The sequence below is a fragment of the Strongylocentrotus purpuratus genome, unplaced genomic scaffold, assembly GCF_000002235.5.
Source record: "Strongylocentrotus purpuratus isolate Spur 01 unplaced genomic scaffold, Spur_5.0 spur5_scaffold_11, whole genome shotgun sequence".
Classification (NCBI taxonomy): Eukaryota; Metazoa; Echinodermata; class Echinoidea; order Camarodonta; family Strongylocentrotidae; genus Strongylocentrotus; species Strongylocentrotus purpuratus.
The window spans coordinates 3498966-3523523 of record NW_022145596.1 but is presented as its reverse complement, the minus strand read 5'-3'; the positions used below and the strand labels follow the sequence as shown (position 1 = coordinate 3523523).

The 24558-nt window shown below is 36.2% G+C and overlaps 1 protein-coding gene across 1 annotated transcript; it reads left to right on the top strand.

Annotated features, from left to right (window-relative positions):
* On the top strand, nt 1-23241 carry LOC115918508. Its single transcript, XM_030981236.1, has 4 exons — nt 1-54; nt 6747-7154; nt 10801-10870; nt 18621-23241. Exons 1-4 carry the CDS (start codon nt 1-3, stop codon nt 20435-20437), a joined length of 2349 nt encoding a protein of 782 aa, XP_030837096.1. The 3' UTR covers nt 20438-23241.
* The last annotated feature ends 1317 nt before the right edge of the window (nt 23242-24558 follow it).

The window sequence follows — 24558 nt, the reverse complement described above, 5'->3', positions numbered from 1 at the left end:
ATGGGATTGCTATTTCCAGTCGCGTTTGTTGTGCTGGATGCAGAGTCATTTCCGGTGAGTTAATGATGATGATCATGCTGGGGTGATGTTTTCCACGAAGCGGCTGGGCTGGATGCAACAAGTAGTGCGATTGATTACTCACTGGTAGATGGAGGGAATGGCCTGAATCACAAGGGGATGCAAGGCAAGGAAATTGATTAGTCTTTGTGTGCAGACTATATGCCTGCAGGCTATAGTGGATGCTGTAGGGAAGGAAGCCTACTCTGAATAAACATGATGGTTTAATGCGTACAGAGACGGGAAGCCATTGTCCTGGTTTGATTCATGGTGTTGATGAACTAAAGAAAGAAAATGCATTAGTTTATTAGGTGTATAGAACAACAATTTGCATACAATGCCATACATAGTTAGAGAGCGGATGATAAAGTACTCTCCTAATGAGAATGTGGAGTTCTGGTAAAAGGTAGAATATAATCCTTATCGTTCTTTTCAATTTTACAAGTATGCTTATTAGAAGAAATTTCCTATTTTAAGATGTGTGTTTGGTTTGCCTCACAGTGTAGGTTTTTGTGTAATAGGTCATTGAATTCATGTGATAATGCAACTGTTGTTTTTGGAAAATGTTCACGTTGAGCATAGTTTTTTTTTTGAGTGAGAGAGTATTACATATTCTTGGCTAATTCATCAAATGTGATTACCCCTAGGAAGTGTCACAAAATCATTTTTGATTTGTTGTTTTGTTTTGTTATTGAGTATCAGCGATACTTTTCATGCTGGAGTAACTTAATGATAGGTAGGTATAGTTTACAGGGTTTCAACTTTGATAGAAAGACATGAATTAACCCTGAAAACTTCACAAACAGTTTATGTTTTAAGCATGAATTTAACAAAAACCCTTTTTACAACAGCATCCTATTCATAGTATAACAGTTTTTTTCTTAGTCTGCTGCTCCCTCTGTAATTATGTGAAGACCAATCCACCTATAGCACAGTTATATTCGTTACGGTCTAACTCGTCTTGATAAAGTGATACATTGACCTGAGGCCATCCGTATTAGCCTTCATGTCACACATGTTGCTCTAGAGCATCATCGCAGGTAGTACAGAAGGTTAACCTTCTTGGTAAAGGTTTGTATGATATCGGCTGCCGAGAGCCGAAAGGGCTTCATATTATCTTACATGGAGCATCAACTCTGTATAAAGGGATATAAAAGGGATCGCCCTTGTGGCTCCCAGCAGACCAGTTTGCCTGAAGACTGTTTGCAAGGATATTTATATAAGAATTAAGAAAGAGAGACAGACAGACATACAGACAGAGAGAGACAGAGACAAAGGGAGATGGGGGGAGGGGGAGCTTGAGAGGGGGAGAGAGATAGATAGATAGAGAGGGGGAGAGGGAGAGACAGAGACAGAGGGATGGGAGAGGGAGGGAGGAAAAACAAACAATATTCTTATACAATTTACTGCAAAATATCATCTATAGATTGATTTTTTTAATGCAAAAGCATATTTTAACACTTTAGATGCTTTCTTTGCCTCTCTGCGCGGTTGCTTGTTGCATAATATGCCAACTAACAGAAGGATTGCTTTGTGAAACAGAATGGCTTTGCAAATCACTCATTTTCAGTCATGATTAGTTCCTTGGCGACCCTTTTAACACCAGAATAGATTGCACCGGATACAGTTAAATAATCTTGAAGCCTTTGGTATAGCTATACAATGATAAACAAAAGTAGCACAAGGAGATTATTTCGTCCCTGTTTTCACAAAGTGACGGTAGTGAAAAAAATTGCATTCACTTTGCGTGACGATTTTCCTCACTACCGTCACTTCGTGAAAACAAGGACGATTTGTGTAGCATATATTTTGGCAAAAATTCATTGCAATTTCAAACTGCAGTTTCTATTACTTGATTTATCAAGTATAATTGGTTTGTTTAATCTCTTACAAGATGAGATAGCCTTAGAAATGGGTTTCGCGATAATTTCCTATCAATTGTATGTGAGCCTCCAAGGGGGAAATCCATCTTCTTTAACACGAGGATAAGGATGCTAATGTTTAGGATAGATGCAATATCTTGTAAGTCAATACTGACAGACTTGAAACAAGATCAAGATTCCTTCTGGCTATTTAGAATGGTGCAGAAATGGATGTAGACTGGTTTTCTGATGAGAGCAGTTGGATCTATTTTTATCATAGGACATTGCACCCATCTATAATCCTCTTCCAAGGGATTCATGCTCTCACCACACACCACAACATTTAATACTTGCAGTCAATAAATCTTACATTTAGATCGCCTATTTGGTGCAGACTGCTATTAATTCATTTAATAGCTGCTGTTGATCGCTATTGATTATGAAAAATGCAGGTGTTTGTCCATTATAAAACTGATTTATATTTAGCATATAATGTGCGGAATACATAATTGTAAAAGGGAAGGAATCACAAGAAAATAAAATGTACTAAATAAGTTTGTCTGATATAAGACCAAGAAAGAAAAAAAAATTGTTGATATATGGAAGTATGAATACATCTAGATAAACCAGTCTGCCCCTGCACTTCGATATAAACATTGATTAAAAAAAAAAAAATTCTATAAAGAGAATAAAGATAATACTGGTATACAAATTATCATAATGTCCTGGCTTATTTTGCTCAGGGTTCGCTCATAGTGCGAGTCTTCGGGCTGGTGAAGACGCACCGGACAAATAGCAGGATATTTTGCAAACTGGCACAGGATATCTTGTGATGATTGTCTTGAACAAATATCCAATTATAAGAAACAAATTAGCTGGATAATATGCGATCGGTATAGTTGAAATAAGCGGGTTATTTGGCAATCACAAGCTGATGAAAACAGACCTTTAGAGTGATATATTTATTCTTTAAGCAGAGAGAGAGAGAGAGAAAGAGAGAGGGTGGGGGGGGGGCAAGCGGAGAAGCATATTGTAGCATTTGTTGTATCCCAGATTGATTTTTAATGTGTATGTAAATGAAGAAATAAATGCACCCTTCTGTGTAGTCTCCATTAATATGTAGCGTGCTAAAGCATGAGAAGAGTCTTTGTTGAGAGACTATAATGATAGATAAGACTTGAGAGGTAGAATTGGCTAGATGAAATAAGGGAGATGGGAGGGATCTCCCTGACGAAATGAAGCGATTTGACCCGATGCACTGCATGACCATGTAATGTGTGATGAGAATACATGTATTCAGGGAGAGTCATTAATCACAGGGAAGCAAATTATCTTCTTTTTCTTTAGAATACTCCTCATCGTCTCGTTAGGAACCAAACAAGGATTTTTATCTAGTATTTAAAGTAAGAGGGTAGAAACTGTACTTTGGATTTTGATTTCATCATTTTTTAACAAAGTAAATGTTTCATTAATATTTCCCTGATTTGCTGGTGTTCTTACTTTCGTTCAGTTTAATTTTTTTAAATTGGTAGTAATTTAATATCAATATGAGATTTGCACAAGATGTGTGCATGTATGTTAGGAAATAGAGAGAGATAAAGACTGAGATATAGGCAGGGGGGATGCAGACTTGATCTTTAGAATTGTTGAGTTCATGTATTTCTTGACTGAGATGGCAGGTAATAGGAACAGGGAAAGGCAAGATATTGAGATTTTAGATGAACAAAAAGAGAGAGAGAGAGAGAGAGAGATAGAGAGGGGAGGTTAAAGAAGCTAGGACGAGAGAGAGAGAGAGAGAGAGAGAGAGAGAGAGAGAGAGAGAGAGAGAAAAGGAAGGAGAAAAATCATATCAGGAAATTAGATTTTATATTCATACCTTACAAGACATTAAGGAATGAGCAGAAACTATAACAACTGTTTATTCCAAGAATTCCTGATCTATGGAAGTTAAAGATAAACTTTAGTACTGGTAATGCGATTGCGTTGTGAAAGAAAAGGTGTGGAAAGGATCAGAAACAGTTGATCATGTAGCATGTAAGTATTGGTGTGCACTGCAAGGTTCTGGAGTCATCAAAATCATAATAAATTTGACCGAGTCTTGGTAAAGTAACAAGCACTCACATAGAAAGCTATATATGGGACAACACACATGGTGTCGGGGCTAGTACTACCTTGATTTCCTTGTCTTTCTATGCTCATTACTCAGCCAGTATACATTTTCTTCCAAAATTGTTTGGCACATGTCATTTATTTGTAATCTTGAACATTCAGTGTAAGTTTCGTTTGATTCTGTGAGAATTAATTTTTTTTTTTTACCAGTACTGGAGTTTATCTTTAATTTCACGGCATCAGACAGCAATATGATATCCAAATTTGTCTGATTTCAAATATTGTTTTGTAGTATTGGGATTCTAGACGATCTTCATAATACATATGCTGTGGGCTACCTGTGACAATATTTTCTTCATCAGCAGTATAGTGCTGCCCAAATTTTAAGGAAATACCCTGGTTTGGCAGATGAACTGCTATCCAAAATGGCAGTGAATAGGTTTGTGTCACATATTGATATCATTGCACCAGTGATTAGGGGGGGGGGGGGGAGTGCAAATGTTTTAATTGCCATGTGCATGGAAATATTGCAATATTTTACTTGATGCATGAAAAAATTGTCAGAGGTAAATTTAAGTGCAACAGAAAAGGTGATAGAGAAATAGGCATATAGCTAGAATACCTCCATTTGATCCATTTGATTCATATTAGTTTCACATTAGTGTGTATTATTAAAGATAGCCACATCGCAGGTAATTGGACCTCTACATGGTGTATGTATGCATACCTTATGGGCTTCTCATTTTCCATCAGCCTTTTCACACACAGCTAAAATTCTATAAACATGATTAGTATAAACGTGTTTCGAACGTGTTTAAACTAATCACGAGCCTTTCACACACAGAAATTTCGTTGCGATCATTAATAGTTTCGTGATTAACTACTGCTCGTAAAATGCGCAGTAGTGCCATTGCACATTGAAGGTCATGTCATATCAATCAAAGCGCACGCTCCATCCAGTTTAAACACGTTTAAACACGAATTTCCTTTCACACACAAAATGTCAAGCTCTCTAGATACGAACTTCGTATCTGCAGCCTGCTTTTAGGGGCGTATGGATCGCGACTTCGTATCCATCCCAACATCGTATAAACGATGTTCACACTGGGAAATTTTGTCTATAAACATGTTTAAAACTGTTGAGTGATTCTAATCATCTCTAGATACGATGAATTTTAGCTGTGTGTGAAAAGGCTGCATGTCTATTAGGAGCCAGGTTCACACAGCGATCAGTTATGTGCCATGTGGACGCAATCAGCGTGAAGGTTACGCTAGCTTGTAGTTTCAATGAATTTTAAAAGAATGCCTTTTCCGGCTTGTTAACTTTGAATACTCATTGTTTAGGTCCCTTGTGAGCCCTTGTCATTATCAATGGATCATTGATAATCACTTCAAGGTTTCGCAAACTTTAAGTTAAAATCTACGGCGGTCCCCTGTGAACATAGCTAGAGCATTCAACTCTTTCCTTCCATATCCCCCATGGCACATTTTCATTCCTATTTTCCAAGATGTCATGTGTCTTTTGTCCTGTGTTGTTTCTGTTTTACTCACCTTACCCTGTGGAATCCTGTGTCATCCACAAAGCCATCAAGCTTTCTAGTAATTTCCCCGAGCTAGATTTGTAATTATGTAAAGTATACTAGTAGTTGAAACAGGTATGCAAGCTTTCTATGTTTCTCTTCATCACCTCACTCACCCCCTCCCCCTCTCTCTCTCTCTCTCCCCCTCTCTCTCTCTCCCCCCTCTCTCTCTCTCTCTCCTCTCTCTCCCTCTCCCTCCCTCTCTCTTGCTGTCTTTTGTAAATTTTCCCTCATCATATTTTACAGAATTTCATTTTTGTCTCACTAACCCTGTATCCTCTTTGTGTTTCTAACAAATCTCACAATGTTTTTTGTTGTTGTTGTTCTGGTCCCCATTTTCTTAATTCTGCAGCATACTTTACAAGTCAATCTTCAAAAGAATTATAAGATTTCACTTTTCAAATTACATTTAAATGGATAAAAGGGTTGAAATCTCTGTTTCTCAACTAAATCTCATATTACTTACATATTTTATCACAATTTCACAGCTATATGAGCAAGAAAATGTCTGTTAATTGATAAAACTAAACAATTATCTCTATTTGTATTGAGAATAATTCTAAATACACCACCAGGCGATAAGTCATGAATTTCTTTCTCTCATCTAACGTATTTACCTCAAAGACAGAAAATCCTAGTAGGATAATCGACCTGTGCTGATCATTGATCACAGTTTATCTTCCATTTCCTCCTCTCTCTTTCTTCTTACCTTTCTTCAAAATTTATTTTATTTCTACCTCTCATTTTCTAGGTATCAACCATCATACCCATGTATTTTGAATAAAATTATGATATTTCTCCACCAAATCAAAATATAAACATTATCAATCAGTTCACTCGACCTCCCAAAATAAAGATATTGTGGGATCTGTTATGTGGATTACAAATTGTTACAATATCGGAGCATCACTACTCACTAGCACAAGATTTTATGGATGCCAAACTCAAGACATCTTACGATGTAATCTGTTAATGTGAGTGTGGGCTTAAAATATCATACTTATGAGTTTTTGATTCCACAGTAATTTTAATAAGAGTGGAGTTGTGGCTTTAAAGCCTTCCATGTCGATTTCAGCTTCTAATGTTGATTGCGAAAAGACCTTCGAGTGACAGGTTTGTCTTTCTTTGTGTCATCTAGATTTCCATCCAAGGAGAAAGAAACTCCCCGCAGGGTAATCAACCTGTGGCTGTCATTAATCAAAGTTTATCTCCCGTTCCTTTTTCTCTCGTTTTTTGTCACCTTCCCTTAGGATGCGGGAATGGCAAATACCTTGGAATCAACGACCAGACCTTCAAGATTGGCTCTGATTGCTGCGTAAATCTTGTGGACATATCCGCCAAGAGGGGCCACGAGGCCATGGTGTGCGATAATCTGCGCCTCCCGTATCGTAGCAACTGCTTCGATGCCGTCATCTCCATCGCGGTTGTCCACCACTTTGCCACGGTTGAGCGGCGCGTCCAGGCCATTCAGGAGCTGGCGAGGATATGCCGACCTGGAGGACTGGTCATGATATACGTTTGGGCTCTGGAGCAAAAACAAAGACAGGTAGTGTCACTAAATCATGTAAAATAGGTTTCTCCACGACTCTTTCTATCCTAGCATAGAAAAGTACTATTGACATTTAAGATAGCGTTACACAAACCAGTCCCAAGTTTCTTGGACATCAAGATATATACCCTTTTAAACATGCAAGATGTGCAGAATTCTCACCTATGAAATAATTAGCAACTCTCGATTCATGAAATGTAAGTGCTATGTTTTTATGATCCACTGGATTGAATAACTATGTAGCATGTCCCCTCTCCCTCCCTCTCTCTCTCTCTATCTTCCTCTCTCTCTCTCTATTCCTCTCTCTCACTCTCCCTGTCGCTCACTCTCCTTCTTTTGAGTTCATCCTACTGACACGTTTCTCAGTATTTTCTCCACTTTACCATCTCCATGTAACTCTACTCCTCTCTGTTTATCTGTGGAAATCCTGCTGGCTTTTATTCCATGATCCCCACGTCTCCATGAGTGAGGGTCTGATTTACTTTCAGTAAGAACTCATTAACCTTTCTAACTTGTCCTCCTTAGGCTTCATGTACATGTAGGTTCAGAATGTGTGTCATGTTTGTAGATCCAACACACGTAGAGCAGGCAAGCTTATGAACTCTACTCTAGCCAAGATTGCCTGGTGTTATTGAGCGGTGACCTGGATTTTAGTTTTCTTTCGATATTTAACTGATCTTACATTGAAAGTGACTGACTGAATGTTAAGATATTTGACACTTGTATCTTGTGATTACACACGGAACCAAGAGGAGACCAAATGCAACAGGTTTCCTTCTGATTTATTTTTCCTATCAGAACTTTATGATACATGTTAGATTTATACCAGAGTCTAGAAAGCCCTGATGCTTCCAGCATTTATGGAAATATTATCAGGGTATTACCCTGACAATTCTCACTATTTCTTTGACTTGATCATTTTATTATATTTCAAAAAGCAAAAGTGGGGTCGGGGAGGGTGCCTAAAGCATGAGCATGCATTAAAAGCAACTTTGGAGCCCGGCCAAGATGCCTGTTTAATACATAAAGTACAACCAATTATACAAAACCAAAATCATTGAAAATATGCACTTTCTCAACTGGTTTGATCATACCTCAGCACATTAGAACACATCTTGGGGGGTGTTTCACAAAGATTCAAAGTCGAACTTACCGGTAGATATTATGGAGAGCCATTTGTAGCATTAAAATGAAATACATTCAAAAGCAAAATTCAAGTATTTTAGACTTTTCTTAAATTCCACATCAAGAACATGAAATCTCCCAAGATAAAAGAAAATATGAATAATTTGAATCAACATGTTATGCCTGTTAAAATAATTTTTACAAAATATTTTCAATGATGCTAACGGCTTTCCATAATTGTTAAGTCCAACTTAGAGATAAGTTCAACTTAAGATCTTTGTGAAACACCCCCCAGGTGTTTGGTAGATCTTATTGATCTTGTTCAAAACAAATGTTGCTGTATCCTCTCTGTGTTTAAAGGATTTGGTATCTTTGCCTCAGATTCTAAACAAAATCCTGGATTTAGCTCATGCTGCAATGATAATTATAAACCTTTAAGTCATTCAGGAATCCCATGACTATTACAAGCTGATGGCCTGTCTGATTATCAAGATATTTAAGATTGGAATTAGAAATTTCAAAAACTGTTTTTTATTACACTACAGTCTAGTGGGGAAAATGAGATATGGTAAAACCGGTCACTCAAAGATTTTTACATTTTTTAAGCATTTTATGCTCATTTTGAAGCGCAATTTTTGTAGGGCTTCAATATTACACCAAATCACAGACACTGATAAGACGGAGAGCCATGCATCTCATATTTGTAAAACTGGAAACATTGTTAAACAATGCCTTTAAGCTTTTCTATCTTTTAATTTGCGAAACGGATAGATACGATAAGCCAACAGGGAGAGGAGACAGACTGCAAACGATCAATAATTGTATGTGCTGCGGAGGAATGTGGCATTTACATTCAAGAGTTCAGATCAGCACATACACTAACTTGATGCATGCATGTTTAGCTTTTGAAGTAAAGTCGAAGATTCAGGGTACGTGCTCAAGTAAAGGCACACAATCAATCAATACACTTTCAGTGAATCTAGGCATACAGGAATCAATATATGTATGTGGTATGGAGAAGATTATAACCTCGTGTTTTTCAGGCCGAGAAGTACTGAGCAAGCTTTTTGTTAAAGAGACACTGCAAGAAAAGATTCAATAATTACAGTAATCACATTTGTAGAGTGCTTAATACTACGTTTTTAAGTGCTTTACATTGTAATCATTATCATTGGATTCAATTGCTGATCTGCAAATGATAAGTGTACATGCTCCGTTCCTTGGGAATTATTCCACCTAGGCACCATTTTACAAGCACACACCTGCCAAACCATCCACTGGGTACCCATTTAACACCTAGATGGAGAGTGGCAAATGTAGACTGATGTCTTGTCAAAGGACTTTATGGGCAGCGGGGGGACTTGAACCCAAAAGATGTGATCCATAGTCCGGTGTCATATCCACTAGACCATGACACCTCTACACAACACCATAATAGAATTGATATTTACTAACTTCAATTCATAATTGAGTTTAAAAGTGTGACGACTGCATGCATATTCATTATCATATTGTCATTACTGTAGTGTCATGCAGACTTCTCTATCCATCTTTCTTTTATCACGAAACTTTAAGAGACAGGTTTTTTTGTACCACTAGTTTAAATCTTGTATGTTTGATGAAACAAAATGTTCAGTCCATTACGGCTTGAGTTCCCTCTAGTTCAAAGCCCAAGTGGTGAGCTTATTTTATTGCAAGGAAAGAGGAGTTTTTCTGCAACCGTAGTTTAAATCTTAAACCGTTGGTGATACAAATTGTCATTGCATTAGAGCGTAAGTGCAGTCATGGTTAAAACCGGATGGATTAGACGGTTCGGTTGAAATGACACCATCGATGGGTTAACATTCCTTTATTGAATGAATTGAAATTCTTGAAGATTTTATTCGATCTGTGGCAGAAGTGATCGGGGGCGCACTCCAGATTGAGTAGAGAGATTAAATCAGAGGAGACTGCATGATTCTCCTAGTGGTCACAGCTTTGAGAAAGGCAGTTTTTATGTCTGCAAATTGGCAGAAGTGTGCCGCCTTGCTAGTATCATGTTACGCATGCTCCATTACAAGCTTAACTGAAGGAATGGATGGAGCTATTTGAAAGGACAGCTACATCTCGAGGTACTTTACTTTGTCGCCAGTCGCCTAATATTTATTAAATACACTGCCCCCTTTTAAGTTGCAACTTGGAGCTATCAAATGATGTACTTAAACTACCTGAAATGAGATTTAATTTGAAGAAATTTTTACTTGTCTCAATCTGATTTACTGTGGAGAGTTTATATTATACAATATAACTTTCCAGCATATATTTTGGTGGTGAATGATTAATAAAAAAAGGCCCCCCACCTCCCCCCAAAACTCTCTGCCATAAGTCAGGATGTATACGATATGTTTATGTTATTGCTGTGGTAGTCATATACATCTATGTTGAAAATTGTGCAACAATCCAGGGCAAACCTTTTTAAATGAATTATTTTTTAATATTCTTGTAAAAATTTCAATTTTTCTTTCCATCATTATTTCAGTTTGATGCTCAAGATGTGTTGGTGCCGTGGCATCTCCAGCCCAAGAACATGCGAACCAGGAGAAGCAAAGGTAATTCATTTTGGCAAAAATGTAGCTTACATCTGATCATCTCAAATGCACAAAAAATAGTACCTATGATACATGTTGTTTAGGCTTAAGGTGAGATCATTATCAACGGTTTTACGACACTTGCTCCTTCAACAATTGCTCCATAGTTAAGTTCCTACACTAACCATGTTCCTAACTTAACTCTGGACCAAATACTGTACCTAACCCTGTACTTATAGTGATATAAAACCCAGAGCAATTGTTGCTGTAGCAAATGTCAGAACACCTCATCAACAAGATGATTACTACATAATTTTTGTAGATCATGTATTGTATGGGATTTCAAATACATTGTATCCCAGAAAATACATCTTTCTGATTATCATTAATTGGTTAAAAGCTATGTTCTATATTTAGCTGTATCTTTGTTTTCCAAGTAGAATTAAAGTAGAATGTAACTGCTTTGAATCGATACATTGATTGACATGTCTCTAAATTTGTCATGTTGAGCCGTTTTGTTTGGAAATGGGACTTGAAAACATGGTCCAGGGCAAAACTTGAGAGTTAAGCTCACAGTAACTTTTTATTTTAGTGATTTAAAAAACACCCTGTATGTTCTTGGCTCTTCATCAAAATAATTCTCATATTGCAATCAAGCTTACCGGTACTCATATTGAAAATGATACTTTTTCCTTTTCTTCCAGAGAGTTTAGAAGTCTGTGATATTTTCTCTCTAATATGAAATACTAAAAGCAAAACAAAAAAAATCTTTCTTGAATCTATAAGAGGATAGCAGCAATGCAATATCAGGAGATTGACTAAATTCACATTGGAGTGGGATAAAGGCTCTATTTCTTTCTTGTCTAGTAGAATCGTTGATAGGAATTACTATTTTGAGCGAGTTGAAATAGGTCTCCAACGATCATCCAATGCTCTCTGAATGACTATTCAATCTAAAATGGATATAGCACAGAGTGGTACGGGTGATGAAGTATGTGCTTTTCAAAAAAAAATGAAAACAAGAGGTAGAGAGAGAAAAATGTAGAAATGAAATATTGATTGCTGGTGGACATTCAGAGCACACATCATCTGCAGAAGGGCACTAGTTCTTTGTAGAATTAATATAAGTGGATGCCCTTCTTGCTGTCAGCCAAGGATATTGTCGTAGAAAATGAATTTATTGTGCTCTTTGCCTTGATGTGGCTTTTAAAAAACAGGAGCTCCACTATAGCACAAGTAATGTAATGGAGAGAAGAAAATGAAGTTATGTGGGCGAGATACCTTGATTGAAGCTGCAAAACATTCTATTAATGTTCAAATTTTTTAGAGTGAAGTAACATTAAAAAAAAGCCTCTCATGGGCTCTTGAAGGACTGTTTTTGAGAGAGAAGCTTCATCACTCATGTTGCATACGGCTGGTAGAAAACGTGACATTAATCAAGTTTTTAAAAAAATAGATCACGACTCTAAGATTGTGTTTGATTGATATTTGTCCAATGCCTCAGAGATGTATGCTAGATTGATGTTCATCTGAGATTGAAGAGGCAAAAATTAATGAGAATTTTTTTTTTACCTTTGCGAGAATAAAATGTGCTGTTTTGGACAGAGAATTATAAACATCCTTTTATTTGATATTAATTGGAAAAAAATGTTGATGGAAATTGCCAAGTTTTAGCTTTTTAAAATTAATAATATAACTCAGTTTTTATATAGCACTTATTACAATCACTTAGCGCTTCCAAACTTGGAGATTAATACCTCGGCTTTAGCTGTGCTGCCATTACGGCGCTCTAGCATTTCAAATAATTAATTCCTGCCAGGTACCCATTTACATCACCTGGGTTGAGTGTGGCAAATATAGATCAATGCAGTTGATCAATGCAGTTTCTTGATGTAGTTTTATTTTCAGATTTGCACTACCAGTAATTAAGTATACATGTTTAATACAGCAATGCCCTCTGCTATTCCATACTATTTTTTCACAGAATTTGGTCAAGTCAATCTTGTGCTGCAGTGTATAACTCTTAAGTATTTTTAACTTTAGTGTACATGCATATCAACCTCTTGTTGTCATATAATCAGCTGCTCATGATTTATTCTTAAAATCAGTTTTAATTAAATTTAATATTATCTTATTTGTTATTTGTGAACATGATATGTTTGTCTGGATGCAAGTCTCTAAACCAATCAATACATTTGCACATTGGAAGATTGATCTCAAAATAGCATATAAATCATCTCCGTCACTCCACGACCCTTACTGGAGTCGAGGGAAATGAGGCTTTTGTGGTTGAGTTGTTTCTCATTTTTGAAATCTACGGAAATTGTATAAAGCCTATCTCAGTCTGAGGTGAAATAGTTTCCTCATCGAGGATAAGAAGAGAAGTTGTTTTTTTCAGTGATGTTTTTTTTTACATTATGCTTTCTGATTTCCGATTGTGAAAAGAGGTCGGTGACAAGAGATTCCTGTTTTGTCGCATCCGGCCTTGATGTGAATTGCTTCTCTTGATGGTTTTCCACCCACTCTTGAATCAAAATATGATCATAGGAAGTATTGCATTTTCATTACTAAACAGCCACTGAAAAAAAAGTTGTCATATACAACTGACAAAAGTAAGTGTTGCTCAAGCTTTTGCAATTAATGCGTGTTTCACTTTCTTAGAGGATCACGATGTGGTCTGGTTGATTATCAGAAGCAAGGTGATATATAAGTTGTGTTCACTCGTAATTCTTTGCAGTAGCTTATTTTAAATGTGTTCACAATAATCAACATACCCGTCATATTAATTAACGAAAGAAAGGGGAAAAAAAATGATTAGATGACCTCTGTAGGCAGTCACTATTATATATTCAATGGTGAGGGCTTTGTGACATAGGGCGCGTTCATGCTTGATTTTGACGGCCAGAATCAGGCATCTGTTACGCGTTTAGTTTAAAACACGATTGCGTTCATGCTCACTTTTGTAGAATCACCGAAAAACGGCGATCACGATCGCCGATCGTAAACTCACAAAAAGATGCGTTTACAATTTGTAAACGCGTTTAAATGGGGTCAACGCACTGACCTCTAGTGGGTCTACGTAGCATGCGCACACAGGTTTGCGAATCCAGCTGAAGGCCACCCAAGGAGAATTGCCTGGAGAAGTGAGCATGAACAGTGCACCGTGGAACTGCGATTACGATGAGCGTTTACGATGAGCGTTACAAATCGCTCATTCTGCCTTCAAAATCAAGCATGAACGCGCCCAAAGCTGCATATTTCTTATCCAATCAAAACAAGGAACATGCTCAGTGGATTTTAAATGCCATTTGACTCTGAGAAGTTAGTCTACAGAGTACAGACTAGGGTCCTTTTTCATAAAACTGCTTATCAACAAGAAATGCTTAAAAAATACTCTGTAACAAATTTGCTCTCACCCAATCCAATGCCATGATTTCTGTAGCTTATATGAGTTATTGCAACTTGTTATTGATAACAAGTGTTGTGAAACATACATTCCATTCCTTGTAGTCACCATGTTTCCTGCATTTATCTTTTAATCACTTTTGACAAAATCTTTCTCTCCATTTCCAATCTGACACTTTCTTCCAGATTTAAATCCATAGATCATCTCACTCAGTCCAATCATTTTGCTCTCTGAATTAGGGAAATTGGTTGCTCTGCGGAGCCAAATATTGACAACCAAACTCATTGCATTCATAATAGAAGGATGAAGAAGGCTTTTGAGTTAAAGTATACTGATCACCAAAACTTGTTTTGCTCTTGATGTAAGAGTTTTCATGTGGCTATACTGTATCTTGAATATGAGTTTCCAATATTAGTTCTACAAAGATTTATATACATTCTCAGTACTAGTTCCTAAAAATGTACACACTAGAAGGATAAAGTTCCGCCCAAGCCCTCTATGTAGCAGGTTTTATGTAATCCTTTAAATTATTCATACCCTTTAACTGTTTACCTATAGAATGGCAGGTAAAGTACTTGAATATAGAGCGCCCTATAAATGTAATTCATACAGATGGTGAATACTTGCAAAATAAAGAAACAATTGCCTGACTTTGATAATATTAGATTTTCGATTATAAATTACTTCAAAAACGAAAAATATATTGCAAATTCGAATTGTAGAAATAATAAATTCATAAGAAAATGGTTTCAATTCAGGAATTTGTTTACTTAAAATGATATTTTTTCTGTATTTGTTTTTCTTTCCATGAGTGTCAGAAATGAATTATTGACTTGTTAGTTTTCTGTTAACTCAACAGTTCAACAATACTTTTATCTTGAAAAGCCAATTTTATTTATGTTATAAAGTAAATTACCTTGAATATATATTTGTTAATTTGTTTCAAATGAAAATCAATAAAATCCCTGTGGAGGGAAAAATATGGAGGAAAAAAAATGTAATTAGTTTAAAGTTGATTATAAACATTACATTCTGGTGGTTTTGCAGGTGGTTGGTATGCTTTAAAGATAAAAGGATTTATGTGTAAAGGCTTTCCCAGAGCTATGTTCTTGGTAATGAAATTACAAATCTATTCTTGGTACACTTTTGCAGAGTATGGACTTGTCTTATATTCCAAGTGATAGAAAATACAATTTTAGGGATACATAAACAATTAAATTCTATACATACAGAAGACTCATACATCATAAGTATTGTTTTTATTTGTTTACACAATTACTCAAGAGAATTTGACATACCCTGTATTTTAACCTACAACTAAACAAATTGCATGTGAAAGTTTTAACATTTTCAGACATTGAAATTGTTGAAAGAAAATTTTCTGCTCTTTGTGTTGAAAAAGTCTGTTGCACAACAAATAATGTTCATGTAGGAATGCAGGATTATTATCTTTGCAAAGATTAATGGATGTTTCCTCATGTGGAATCTAATTGAAATTAATTAACCATGAAATGAATGAGCTTCTAAGTACAATATTTCTTTATTCTTTCTTCCAAATATTTGATAAACAGGAAACAGATCTCACATGTCAAATTCAAGTTTTAACATTCAAGTGCATAGCAATTATGATTTTCCACCCGGCGAGAGTCAAAAGAGAATTAACCACCCTTGATCTTGGTAAATTTTTCTTTTAGTGCTGTAAGTAGTTTACAGGTTTTACACCACCAAATTGTGATAATGTGTCATATTTCTTTAGCTAAGTAATGATAATCTCTCTTCTTGAAATTCAAAATTGATTCATGTATTTAAGAAGTTAGATTTGATTGAATGTTATATTTCATGTTTGTGAACTTGGTGGAAGAGCAAGGGTTAAGGATATTACTTAACAACCTACAATCACACTCCATCACATTGAATATCAACTGATGTGTGGCATTGATAAAGAATGGGGTGTGTGTGCTAGATGTAAAAAAACAAAAATACTTTTAAAAATTCCTTTGGTGAACAGCCTTAAACTATTTTATGACGTATTTGAATCATTCTGTGTTCTCACATTCATCTGTTCTGTTTTTTTTCAAATATTTCTCAATTTTTCTTTGATATTTGATTTGAGATAATATAATGGCATAAAAATGCACACATTGCTTTGCTTGTATTGTACATTAGTAACTACATTTGTGTATTTACATTACAAAAATTCATTATTAAGTGCTCAGTCAACTGTAAATAGATGTGGGTTGTGTTGATATAAGTACTTATGGTAGTAAAATTATCAGTGCATGAATTTCCATGTTCACTGTAGCAATAATAGATGTACTCAAAGAAAATGTGATGGTGTAGTTTGTTGTTTGAAGCAGGGAGGTGAAAGGAAGGAGTGGAATCAAGCTGCTTTCCTTTGACCCCATGCTCCAAGCCGCCGAAAAGTTATGCGCTAATCTGCAAATGTTCACCAGGTGGTGAGATAAAACAGCGCATGAAATTTCAGGATTTAGAATTCCTACATGAGAAAATGGTATTCCAGCAACTGTTCGCTGTCCCTTTCAATGATTTCTCATCAATTGTTGAATGTGTAATAAGTAGAACAAGCGAAAACTAACTTGAGTAATGTCATCCTTTTTTCCAACTGCAAAAATTTGAAAAACTCGCAAAAACACGCATTAGCAAACTTAAAGTTATCAAAGATTGTAAATCATGGATTAAATAATGGGACATTAAAACATGCAAAAATTAGCGCATTATCCTAAAATATTGAGTTTTTGTCAGGATCTACTTCTTCTTTTACCAACTCTGGCACATAAATTATAGGAAGGGCAGAGTACCAAATTTGAAAAATTGTTTGATGCACTATTCCCAATACAATCCCATATAAAGTTTATAATTTACACTGAAATTTTGTCGGTAATTTAAGATTTTGTAATAAATATAAAACTGGTGCCTGGTCTTTGAAATTCCCTGCAGTGGAAGCGTGGCTCAGAGCATGGAACTTCAAAGCCAAGTGGAATATTACATCCCATTGTTACCATTTAGAACTCACAAATGCGATTGAATTCCTCTCCTTTCTTTCACCTCCCTGTTTGCAGTAAGGGCATCACTGACTCACAGAAAAATTGTAACAATATTTGGGATCATTGTCGTAGAATAATTTAACAATAACAACAACATTAAAACAACAGAAATTGCTCTGAAGACAGAAAAAAAAGGTGCTGAGTTCATGAACTTTAAGTTAAGCTTGCCAGACATCATAATTTTGCAAACTCTATTGAATTGATGATTAAAATTATCTTGTTTGAAACTTGATGGAATTGCAAATGTGATGTAGAAATCTGTGGATTGGGGTGTGAGGGGGGGGGGGAGGGGAGGGGTTGGTGCATGCATATTGTCCTAAAGTAGGAGATGCACTCCTGTGCATGACTGTAATGTGTCTGGGGGAGTTCTGATATGTTCCATATCAATCCACTGATCTAGATAAAACTAGATCAAGATTTGTGATCAGGTTTGAGAGAAGACTACAGGCATGGCTAATTGTCTGGCTGTCTGGGCATGAGATTTAACTAAGAGATTGCTCGAGGACATTTAATCACAGTTGGAGACAAACTTCGCTTCAGATGGAGCAAATATTAGAAACGATCAAATCACTCTAGAGGTAATTATTCTCGGACAGTTCCGCTAGACTCGTGTAGTGCTTAAGGCATTGGATGCCATTCAGACCCTTGGGAGGAAGTGATTTTTGTTCACAGTGAGAATAGTTGATATTGTATAGAATTTTCTAAATGAAGAAGTGTCAAGCAGCCTTCGCCAAAAAAAAAAGGGTACATTATTTCACTAATGCCAAGTATTATAGAAAAAAGTGATTTGTACTGTTAGGCAATGGTTAATTTGATGATTCCTGCTGTGGGTTTTTGTTGATTGTATTGTACCACCAATTAGAATATTTATAAATACCCCCAACAAATCGAGTAACAAAATTTGTGTCAGCAGATTTCCATAGTGAATTTGGAGATTAAAAGATTAAAAAATGAATCTGGTTGTTTTCTTTTAACATTTATGTACATAACATGTAGCTTGTTTAACAATTTGACGTTGATCAGACTGATGAGATTATTGGCCAGGAGTTGGAAATCAGCACATGAGGTTGTCTCTTAAATGACCTGTAGCGCATCATTTCTATCATTCTACTATAACATTAACATATAGCATTATTCAAGTATAATGCCTGACAACCTTGGGACAAGAATACATTAATTCATCATAGCTCTATATTGAGAATCATTATACCAAAATGATTTTGAATCTGTTTGTTTACTCATTATTTTAGGAAAAAGACATTAAAGTATATTTTGTTTTTTCTTACTTCATTTGCCACAGGAAAACCGAACAGCAAGAACCAGAATCACAACAGCAGCAGTTCAGCCAGTGATGATGACGACGTGAAGACAAACAAAAAACCAGACAAGGCGCTCAACGGGAAGACAGACGGCAAGCTATCAAAAATGAAAGTCCATCCAGCCATTGTGTCAGCCCAGAATGGAGGTATGCGATCCAGGAAGACCAAGACACTCCAGAGGCATACAACAGAGAGGGACTGGCTCCGGGAGAAGTTTCCTAACCGTAGGGACCAGCCAAGATCAGAGGAAGCCAGGGTATTGAGGAAGTGCTATAGCTGTGAGGAGAGCGTCGTTCTGAGTGCTAAACCAAGAGTCGCCAAGACCAGGTGCCAGTCAGACAGCGGGATGAGTAGACGAATGATGAGCAGGAGTAGTAGTGTAGAAGAAGGAGAGAGGGGAGGGACTATGTGGGATGGTTTCCTCCAGGTATTTCCTGCATCCTACTCACCTACGTCCCCATTCAGAAGTGAGGATGACATGACCCAAGGTGATGTCAATAGTGTCTTTGGGGATGACGATGATGATGACATTGATGAGAACACCAAGAACCAGTGGTGTATCATAAATAAAGACGGTTCTATGGGCTTCTATGAAAATGGACACAAGAGTGGTCAGTCCCTTAAGAACAGGCACCCCCGTTCCCACCTTCTGCTAAATGGCTCAGGCAGTTGTGACAGTATTCTACCAAAGCATTCAAAACCTCTCAGAAATATAAAAAAGCGAACTTCACCTCTGTTAAGCTCTCAGTCACTGGATGAAAGAGATTTTGAAAGAACCAGCTCACCCCGAACTTCCTTAGAAAAATTTGGTGCTAATAGGAGAAATCTGTCTTCTTTCTCACATAACTCCGAAGGTGCAATAGATGTCAAGAACCTTAATAAGGGAAGTGACTTGAAGGCATCAACATGGAGTAGCGACACATCAGGGTTTGTTAGTAATGGTAGCGTCAATGGAGAATGCTCAGAGGCCACTAAGAAGTTGCTGAATTGGCGAAAGCTACAACTCAAACTTAATCTTCGGTCTGATGAGACCAAAGAAAAGGGCTCCAGTCCATGGAATGGGGTTATCACCAAGTCCTTAGAACTCTTGTATAAATCTGAAGGAAAGACAGGCAAGAAGCCAGTAGTTGGGTTGAACTTTACATCTGCAAGGGGAGAGATCTTCAAGCCCTTGAAAAGAAGGAATCGTTTGTCCCAGTCAGGATCAGAAAAGGACCTTGAGTCCTCTTTTGATTCTGTGTCCTCCTCAGATGAAAGTTTGACAGCGTACCCTATCAATCCAACCAAACAATCCCAACTGAACAAAGAGCAGACTCCCGCATCTGACTTGCGAACTCGCTCCATCTCCCTCACTATGCTTGAGAAGCTCATGCCCAAAGATTTCAAATTCCCTGAGAGCCCGCTGGCTTTATCAAGGAAACCGTCCTCTGAAAGTCTTTCCCTCAACCAGGACGACCCATTAGAGCCCCATGACCCTGGACGGCATTCAAAGAATGTTGTCAACTCCAGGAGTGAGTTTGGTAAGAGGCGGCCAGCCAGTAACCCCAACCTGAGGTGCAACCATCAAGATGAGAGAAGCAAAACTCCAGAAGGTCAGGTCCAGAAGGAAGAAGACAAGACCAATCCCAAGAACCCCACAGATGCTTCCCTTTATCTACGCTACTACCATGTATTCAAGGAGGGTGAACTAACAGACTTGATTGAAAGAAACATTGAGAATCTTCACATAGTTAAAAGCTACTATGACCATGCTAATTGGTGTGTGGTTGCAGAGAAAGTTGAAGTGTGGAGGATATGATGGGACAATCGTGCAACAGATTTTATAGTATTTTATACAGAGATCTAATATAGCCTGATAAATGGTATTTTTAATCAAAAGAGGAATATTAAATTATTTTTGTGTCATAGAATAAGTGCCCTTGTGTATTCATGTTGTCCATTGAAAATCATTATTTTTATAGATATTTACAGTATCATTAACAGTAAAATATTCCTGTTGCCCTCAAATGTTAGTCCTTATCTTGATGTTAGAAATGCTCCATTCATCTTTTAGGTTCTGATTTTAGATTGTTCCCCGAGCTCAAATGATAGTTCTTTGTTAAGTATTTGTTTTTACATATATATTCTTCATGATAGACATTCCAGTTCAAACATGTTATATTCATGGATTCCATGTGTGTGTGTTCTCTAGCTGCATAAAGTCATGAAAAGAAGTTGAGAAAATGGACCCATGTTTGGCATGGTTCCTTACATTTTGATGCAACCCCTACATTTTGTACAATAAATCTATGCATGCTTATTGTAAGGTGCAACTATTCCTGTTTACAGACCCATTGTATATGCATCAACATGATTTGAATATGTATGTGTCAAAGATAGAAAAACATAATGTACTGTGCTTTCAATATAATGAACATTCCTCTCTCACTTAATTTTGGTCTTCAGTCAGAAGAGTACCTCTGAGAAAATGAAGTGTATCACATCTAGCAAAATATGCAACTGTTGGTCAGTGTCAAAATATAATTCCTCAATTTTGTGATACTGGATACCTCTAGGCCCTAGAGCTTTAAATCCCTCATAATAAAATGTACAAGTTTCAAAGCATACACGGTTCTCAGGTTTAAATGTGGTCTATGCAGAAACTTCATAGTTATATTGCAAAGTAAAGTCAGTGAGGTTCTAAAGACTACACCATACCTGGTTTGGTCGGTAGCAGAAGGCTACTGGAATGAGACTTTACAAAGGTCCAGATGTAACGTCTTTATATATTGAACAGATAATAGGGGAGGTGTAGCCACTCTATCCAAAGTTTGAAGAAAGGACTTTCCCCAAGTAATCTTAAATGTGATAAATATATAATGGTGACTGTGAATACATGTATCACCATTGCAAGTGGCCAAGATGAGAGGAAGTTCTCATTTTAATTATTCTGTAATTTGATAATAAGAAATTTTATCAATGAAAATCTCCCTGTGTAATGAATGATTGGGGAAAGTAAGATCTATGATTTATATTAGTACACCTTATCTTCAGTGAAGGTAACCAATTTGTATACTTGATTGTCTTGTGTTGAATTGCTTTAAGACCTCAACATTACCAAGTCCGCCACCTTATGCATTCCCCAAATGTAGTATCGTGCAGATTTCTGCTTTGATTTCATGCGATATGATGAATAGGAAAGATGTTCATATCCCAATAGGTCATTTTGTTAGATCCTGTTATGTCAAGTAATGTAAAGTGGACCTCTACAATTAAATAAAATAAAAATAAAAGGGGGGGGGGGGGTGGTATGATTTGTGAGATTGTGGACGGAGATGAAATATATCAATAGCCTATTGCCAAGGAATCAACATACATTTTAAAGCTCAATTTTCATCTGTTTTGAATTGACAAATCATGTGCCTACAAATTAAACTTTAACATATCTTTACATTGTTATTCATTAACAAAGTTGCATAGTTCTATTAATTACAGTGAATTGGTTATTATATAATTTAGTGATAATGTTAAGGTGTTCAAATTCACAGAATTTTTAAAGTTATTATTGGAATTTGTTCATGCAATGTTTCATAAGGTAACAATATTCTTTAATTTTATTCAAAGCGTTGACAGCAAAACTGGGAAGATTCAGGCAATTCATTATTTTCAGAGAATTTCATTCCTATCTTCTGTTATATCATGTCAATCCAACTGTTTTGTGAACAGAGAAAATGGTATAAACTTTTGTTTTGAAAGAAATATTTTTCATTTTTGTTTTTTAGTTGTTGTTAGTTTTACACATCTGATTGGTTTTGATGCATTTCATTTTTCAGTGTTAGATATTATGCTAGTGAAATGGTTTCTTCTTTCACATTCATGATGCTATTTTGTAACTAATTGTCATGCAGATAATTACTGTCATGTTATGAAACTATTTGAACTGTTGAATTGATTTTGTAGTCACCTTTTCACTTGTGCAAATCTTCACATATAAATATATACTTCTTTGTAACATGTCCTGGTTTTGTAAAATAGATATAAAGTGTATGCCATGTGAGTTCAGAAAGTTTCAAGTCCCACATCCATGTTATGAATGTTTCAATGGACTTTAATGTTCTGATAAAACTATTGTCATTTACTATTTTGACTACAAACAATCCATTTCTTTTTCACTCCTATTAGTGATTTGATTCTTATTGACTTTAGATTCTTTGTATATGTACATTATTTCTCTATGTGGCTACCAGGTATTATTGTGCTAGAAGTAGTTCATTTTGGGGTTAGTTGTCTACATGATGCAAGTCACCATGAAGTATTATTTCACAGAAGTTTTGTCGGTATGAATGATTACCAATACACTTTACCTTCTGATAGTCCGTAAACTGCCAAAATCATTAGGTTGTTTCCAATATTTCTTGACAAATACTGATAGATTGTCATTTTTCTTGGAAGTTGGAATATGGTCTCATGAATTGTGAATTTTTGCAATCATTTAATAATGATCGCATCAGGATAATCATTCAAAAGGCGTTACGGTACTTGATTAACATCATTATATTTGTGATACATATTTGCTGATGCCATAAAGGTGAAGCTTTCAACCTCAATTCGTCATTTTGTCAATTTTTTTGGGCAAGCACTGCTTTCAATGCAAAATATTCTCTATTGGTAAAAAAAACTTATAAATCTTACAGATGCTGGTAAATTCAGTTTAATGTTGACAAGAATCATTTTCTAGCCAAAACCAAACTCAGCTTGGTGCAAATGGTGTTTTGAATGAGAAATATACCCTTTTTGTCACTTATTTCCATACCTACAATGCTAAAGTATTTCAATTGAAAACCATGTACCCTCAAAAGTTTAACAAGCTGTTAATGACTTATATAAATGAGAAGGCTCCAATATGTTGCTTCTAAAAGTGTATTATATCCAGTAAATGCTATTGAGTTCTGAGTATATTTATAGCTGCAGTATATATCAGGTATATAGTGTGATTGTACTTAAGTGCAGACAGTACTATGTAGGTAACTGCAAGTATAAATGAGTAAAACCCGATGTTTTGTAAACATATTTTGAATGTTCAACCAAGTGCACCCTTACTTATGTGTGTGATGTATGTGGCTACAGCCCAGTAGATTATATGTCTATACAAGATGAAAGTCTAGGAGACCTAAAGTCCTCTAGACCAAGAAGTTTCGTCTCCTGTGAACGTTCAGTCTTATTAACTATAGTCTCAACTCTTTAGAAGGCCCATACGAGAGAAACCTTTGCTCTCAAGGACCTTCAGAATGTGAGCTTTTGGTCATATCAACTGTGATGTTTCTCATGTCTTCACTTGTGCAATGATGATGTTAACAGTACTACTGAGGGTGGTTTAGTAGACCCCACCCTCTTCTAGCATTTACCCGGTTGAGACGATAACATTACCATGGTCTCACCTCAAGACTCTCTGATTTTCTGGTTTGTGACACTTTACTTCTTTCTTCAATCAAGCATATCTTTAGAAAGAGACTGAACGATAACCAGTGCCTTCTTGTAAGATGAGGTTTATGGTTCAAGTAATAATTCCTGTCTTCAATTTTTGGACTTACTATTTATAGGTTAAGATAAATTATAAACCCTGAAAAGCCAGCCCATAAGAAGGTGAAGGTATACTTCATCAAACTCACTGTTTGAAATGTGTGTGTCAGTTTTGTGATATGAAAACATATACTCTTTTGTGTATCTTTTGGTACTGTAGAGATTCAAGCCTATTTGTATTCATATTCTATGAATCACTTTAAGTAAGGAAAGTGTTTGTAGTAGGGTAGGGTTGTCTTTGAAGAGCCAACTAGGGATGTGTGATAGATTTAAAATGTGTGCATTCATTAATTTAAGAAATAGCGGGTTGCAAAATACAAGATCACTTTATTATGTAAAAACTTAAAAACTTAGAAGAAA